The 5100-nt window shown below is 51.3% G+C and overlaps 1 protein-coding gene across 2 annotated transcripts; it reads right to left on the reverse strand.

The window, feature by feature from the left end:
* LOC102461221 (uncharacterized) lies at positions 1-2892 on the reverse strand. 2 transcript variants are annotated; one of them, XM_089780178.1, is made up of 3 exons: positions 2580-2892; positions 1855-2093; positions 1-1772 (listed from the first exon to the last, which is right to left on the reverse strand). In XM_089780178.1, exons 1-3 carry the CDS (start codon positions 2809-2811, stop codon positions 1482-1484), a joined length of 762 nt encoding a protein of 253 aa, XP_089636304.1. In that variant the 5' UTR covers positions 2812-2892; the 3' UTR covers positions 1-1481. The 2 variants fall into 2 exon arrangements, with proteins under 2 accessions (XP_089636304.1, XP_075791891.2); XM_075935776.2 differs by having other exon boundaries at positions 2-1772; positions 2547-2884.
* Positions 2893-5100: the final 2208 nt, after the last annotated feature.

Below are 5100 nucleotides of genomic sequence, written 5' to 3' on the forward strand. Positions count from 1 at the left end.
AACATGAGCCAGACTAGCTTTATCTTTGGATTTTATTGTAGGCAACTTTACACTGGAGTGATACTGTGAAGGTTCCAGATATTAGAGTGGGACCCTGGAATGATGGGAGTGTGAGTGTAAGCTAACAAAGAAGTTGCAAGACTGGATCAATGACTCCAGGAAATAGAAAAGTACATCTGGATTAGTCTGAGTGGGATGAATTCAGATGAGTATGGTGTTATTTTTCAGAAAGCTTCCCACCATTTAAGAGCACCAGTATTTTTAGCATTGACATTTACAGATACTTGAGCTAGGGATTCTTTCATGTTAATTTATTAAAACAAAAACAATCATAACCCTGACCTTTCATGGTACTTGGTTGTAAAGTAATCTCAAAAGGGTTGGGAGGAGGTGTTTTCAGGGGAAGAGGTGTTACAATTCTCTACTTTAAAAAATGCCTATTTGTAGGTCTTTTAAAAGGTATTTCCAGTAATTGGCTAGCAAGCACAAAAATACATGTAATCTTACTGATGTGAATAAGTATTGTAGGGCCTTGTTTTGCATGGCTCTCTTAATTACTTTTCTATGTTAACTGATTTCCAAATAGTAATGCCTTGTTGTAGATGCATAAATAAATCTGAAAAAAAAATCATTTTCTCTTGGTGTCAGTATATATCAGTGCTGTCAGATTAAATAAAATAGAAGCAGAGCCACCCAGGGAGTAGCTGAAGACAACAGGGTCTCCTGTTTGACTCTGTATCAAGCCTTCTATGGTGAAATCTTGGCCCCACTGAAGTCACTCAGGAGTTTTGCCATTGACTTCAATAGAGCCAGAATTTCACTCCTACCAATTTAAATTGGATCAGGATGGAGTGTCCATAAGTCTTAAGCAGAGCAGGGAGCCCCTGTAATAAGGGTCAGGCAGCAGCACTAAATCTCAACAGTTTGAAATCCTGGTTGCAACCAAGTCCATCAAAGTCAATGGGACATTTGCCATGAGCACAGGATTTTACCCACCATGTGCACATTGCAGGCAACACTCTGCTGGCAGGATATTGTTACTCCTGGTTCTTATTTTTAAAACTCTCAACCCCTTTCCAAAAGAATGTTCCTTAAAATGTGTTCTCCAAGCAGAACCACACAAGCTTGAACTGCAAATCTATAGGAGCCTATCCTGGGCCTATGGAAGAGAAGGGTGTGGGTCAGGTTAGTTCAGGAAGGAGGGATGGAGGTAGGCTGTGTTCCTGGTTGTGGCAAGTAAGGGCTCCCCAGGACTGATGCGAGAAAGTAAAAAGTGAGAGCTGGTCAGTGTTTGTTTTTATTGGACTGCTCCAGAACATATGAATACTCGGTCCCCCATGCCCCATGTGTCTCTACAACAGTCTCGCTGTGCATTAGGGGATTGCATGACAAAACACAGCAGCAGTTACAGGCCTCGGCGGCCCCGCCCCTGAGTGCCAGCGTTAGTGCAAATCCTTGAGTCACAGACTAGCCCCGCGGGTTCAAATGGGCAGCAGGAAAGTCCTGGGGTTTGTGTAGCCCACAAAGCAGGGCGCCTGCCAATAGCCTCCTGGCTCCCTCCTGCAGGCGCTGGCGGGCAGTGCTGGGAAGGTGAAGCTGGCAGGGGCCTCCTCCTGCCCCGGGAGGTGAGCCAGGAGCTGCGGGCAGAGGTAGTGCAGGGGCAGGGTCCCGCTCCGGGCTCCCAAGGGCACGGGGCTGTAGAAGGGCTCCGGCCTCATCTCCTGCAGCTGCCGCTTCAGCTTCATGCGCCGGTTCTGGAACCAGGTCTTGATCTGCGGGGGTAGAAACAGAGTCATGCCTGGCGCCCCGGAGCCTCCGCGCCCGGCCCGGCCTCCAGCCCGCAGCCCCGCTCACCTGCACTTCGGACAGCTGCATCTTGGCGGCCAGCTTGCGGCGCTCGGCCGAGCCCAGGTACTTGTGGCGCTTGAAGGAGCTCTCCAGGGTGCTGATCTGCTCCACGCTGAAGGCGGTGCGCAGGCGCCGGCTGCCCTTGCCGCTGGGCGCCTCGGGGGACTGGCACTCGGAGCGGCCGCTCTCCCACTCGGACCCGGACTCCGCGGCGCTCCACGCCCGCTGGGCTGCGGCTGGCGCTGCTGCGGGCAGAGGGGAACTAGGTCAGGGGGCTCCAGTGGCTGGCGCCCTAGAGCGCGGCGGAGGCCACCGCTGGGCAGCTCCCAGCCGCTAACCGCAGGGGAGGTCCCCAAAGTTCAGAGCCGCGGCTCTGCTGGTCCTGGCGCCTATTGGCGCCTGCCTCACAGGCTCTCCTAGCGCTTTCCGAGGCCAAACCGCAGCCCTCCCCTTGGGGCGGCCTCGGGAGGTCAGAGGACTTGCCCACGGTCACAGCTGGAACCAGGAGTCCCGGCCCGATTCCCCGGCCACTTACACCGGCCCATCCCAGCTCTGCTGAACTCAGCGGCAAAACTCCCCCGAGCTTCAGGGGAGCCAGGATTTCGCCGTTCGCGGCTCCACACACTAGCAAAGAACAATGCACCAGCCCCCCTGGCGCGGACACCCGGGCAAACCACAAGGAATACAATTCTAATCACCTCTGACTGAGGACGGGTCCAAAAGCGTCTCACCCTTGGGGCCGTTGTCTAGGCTCTTTATAGCTTCACCCCTCTGCCCTCTTTGGCTTGCACGCCCGGCGGGTTGGAGCGGTTGGGGGGCTGGGCTGGAGCTGCAGGCTGGGTTTCCGAGCGGGGAGAAGAACCCACGCGAGCTGCCTCGAGCGCCTTCTGCCCTTTGCGGCCGCTCGGAGGTGGCCTGGCTGCTCTGGGAAAGCCACTCTACAGAGAAAGGTGCTTTGGTCATCCTGGCGGCTTCTCTTCCAGCACAAGCTAGAGGCGGGTGGGTTTTTGAGCTGCGGAAGCAGGACGCCTCTGGGTCCCTTCTTTTATAAAGGGAGTGCCAAGGAAAATGTTGTGTGTGTAAACAAGCATCAAAGGCCCAGATAAGTATCATCTAATTGCCATCAGGTCTCCCCCACAAAAGATGCTGTTCACACATTTTCCAAAGCTCGGTGAGGGTTGGCTCCACAAAGTCTGCCAATAGATTAGTGAACTCTGTTGTAAGTGATTTACAACACTTGTTACATCCTATCCCTATGTAAATGACACTTACTGCTTGAACTCACTGCAGCTTCAAAAGATAATCGGGAATTTAAAGGTCTTTTCTCTAAAAGGATCGGGTGTTTAGGAATGTACTGTATTCAAGTCATATATTATGGAAAAAACTATGGCTGAGTGAATTGGTAATTTCTGCAGACAATGGAGAGCCAATTAAGATTTCCATAGATCTAATTTAAGTTTGAGATTTTATAAGTCCAGAAATTAGGTTTGTTAAAAATTTATACAGCTAATTAAGAACCATTGTTGTACTTGTACACTTTTAACAGGGTAGAGGGGAACATGTTGCTTTATGGATAGATAAGAAAAAGTCCAGGCCCCAAAGGGCTGACAATCTAAAGCCTTCTTCCTGGCTTTGACTCTCTGCAGTAACTACTGCACTTACCTCAAGGAAGTCAGTAGGGCTCTGGGTATCTGCCACCACAAACACAAAAATAGCAGGATAAGGGCCTCTGGGTGGGCCTAGCACACACCTCTTATTGCTGAATAGTAATAGAGAGGTAACCGTGTTAGTCTGATCTTGGTAAAACAAAAGGGAAAAAATGTAGCACTTTACCGACTACATATTTTTTTTCTTTTCTTATTGCTGGCATAGTGCTTGCTTCCTACAACCACCCTAGTATTGGGTTGCAGGATGGAATTCAATTCTACACACCCGTCATGCACAGAAGTCCTTTGGACTTCACTGGGATTTCTTTGGTTTACCCCTTACCGCAGCATCAGCCACACAAGATTTCTAATATCCTGGGACCAGGGCTGCAGCAAGCTGGGTGAGATAATATCTTTTACTGGGCCAATTATGGTTCCAGCCAAGGCCCAGAAAAAAACATTACCTTGCCCAACTTGAATGTCTAGACTCAGGAAGAGAGGTGAGAGAGGCAAGGGTGTGACAATCAGTAATGTAAATTGGATTGTGTAAGTAGGTCAGCTTTTTCTTCATTCCCATTTCCTAGTACAGGTTGCACTAGAATTCTGTAGTCTGGCAAAATGTGTGGTCCTGTTTCTTGATCAGAGGACCTTGGTAGCCTAGTGGCAGGAGGGCCATCTAGGAGGGGCCGGGTTGAAGCATCAGGATGGGCTGGGGCTGGCAGCAGCCCCCACTCATGGAGCTGGAACTGGCAGCAGCTCCTGACAGCTCCTAATAGCCTGTGACACTGGGACTGGGTCTGGAAGCCCCTGACAGCATAGGAATGGGCTGGCAAGAGCCCATGGCAGTTCTGGGCCAGGGTCAGAGCCCCAGGCTGCCCACAGAAGAGGGGCCAGAGATCCCAGGCTGCCACAGGACAGGAGCCTGCCCTCTGAGCAGCCTGTGACAGCAGGACCAGGGTTGAGGCTGGCAGCAGCCCCAGCAACAAAAGGCAAAGTGGGGCCAGACCCCGACAGCCCATAGAAGCAGGGCCAGAGTCCGTAGCAGCCCACCCAGGGCCAGAGCCAGCCCTCAGCATCCTGTGGTAGCATGGGCTGCTGGAGCCTGGCAGGCAGGCAGACAGGGCAGCAGGAGCAGGGCCAGCAACCCAGCAGGCAGCCTGGCAGGGGCTGGAGGTAGTCTTCCCCAGCCCCTCACACAACTGGCAGAATTGGTGGCTGGGGGCTGTGGTAGGAAAGCTTTACTAGTCCGGCAAATTCCCTGGTTCGGGACTGGTCAGGTCCTGTGGGTGCCACATAAAAGATGTCCAATTTGTAATATAAATAATGTAAGTAAAGCTATAATATTTGTGCAATACAATTGATGTTAGATGTATATATGTTGTATCTTTGTAGTATCTTATAACCATGAAGGGGCAATTCGTGTCCTGGCTTTGTATTCAATCCCCATAGGCTTTGCTCTCTTTCCTGCTTTCACATTGTTGATTACATTCAGTTTCTTGACACCTCTTTGTTTCCCCCCCCCTGATTATTCCTAGATACTCCTTGGGTAGGATTGCACCTCACCCTCCCACCCCACCCCATTGACCTTGTCTTCTCAGCTCTCTTT

The sequence above is a fragment of the Pelodiscus sinensis genome, chromosome 8, assembly GCF_052426305.1.
Source record: "Pelodiscus sinensis isolate ZL-2025 chromosome 8, ASM5242630v1, whole genome shotgun sequence".
NCBI lineage: Eukaryota > Metazoa > Chordata > Testudines > Trionychidae > Pelodiscus > Pelodiscus sinensis.

What these genes read in the sequence shown, in the direction of transcription:
- LOC102461221 (XM_075935776.2), bottom strand. Translation starts at nt 2,811, where the DNA reads ATGACCAAAGCACCTTTCTCTGTAGAGTGGCTTTCCCAGAGCAGCCAG. An exon ending in GGACCCGTCCTCAGTCAGAG is followed by an intron (nt 2,094 to 2,546) that starts GTGATTAGAATT and finishes CTCTGCCCGCAG; the next exon opens with CAGCGCCAGCCGCAGCCCAG. An exon ending in TGCAGCTGTCCGAAGTGCAG is followed by an intron (nt 1,773 to 1,854) that starts GTGAGCGGGGCT and finishes CTACCCCCGCAG; the next exon opens with ATCAAGACCTGGTTCCAGAA.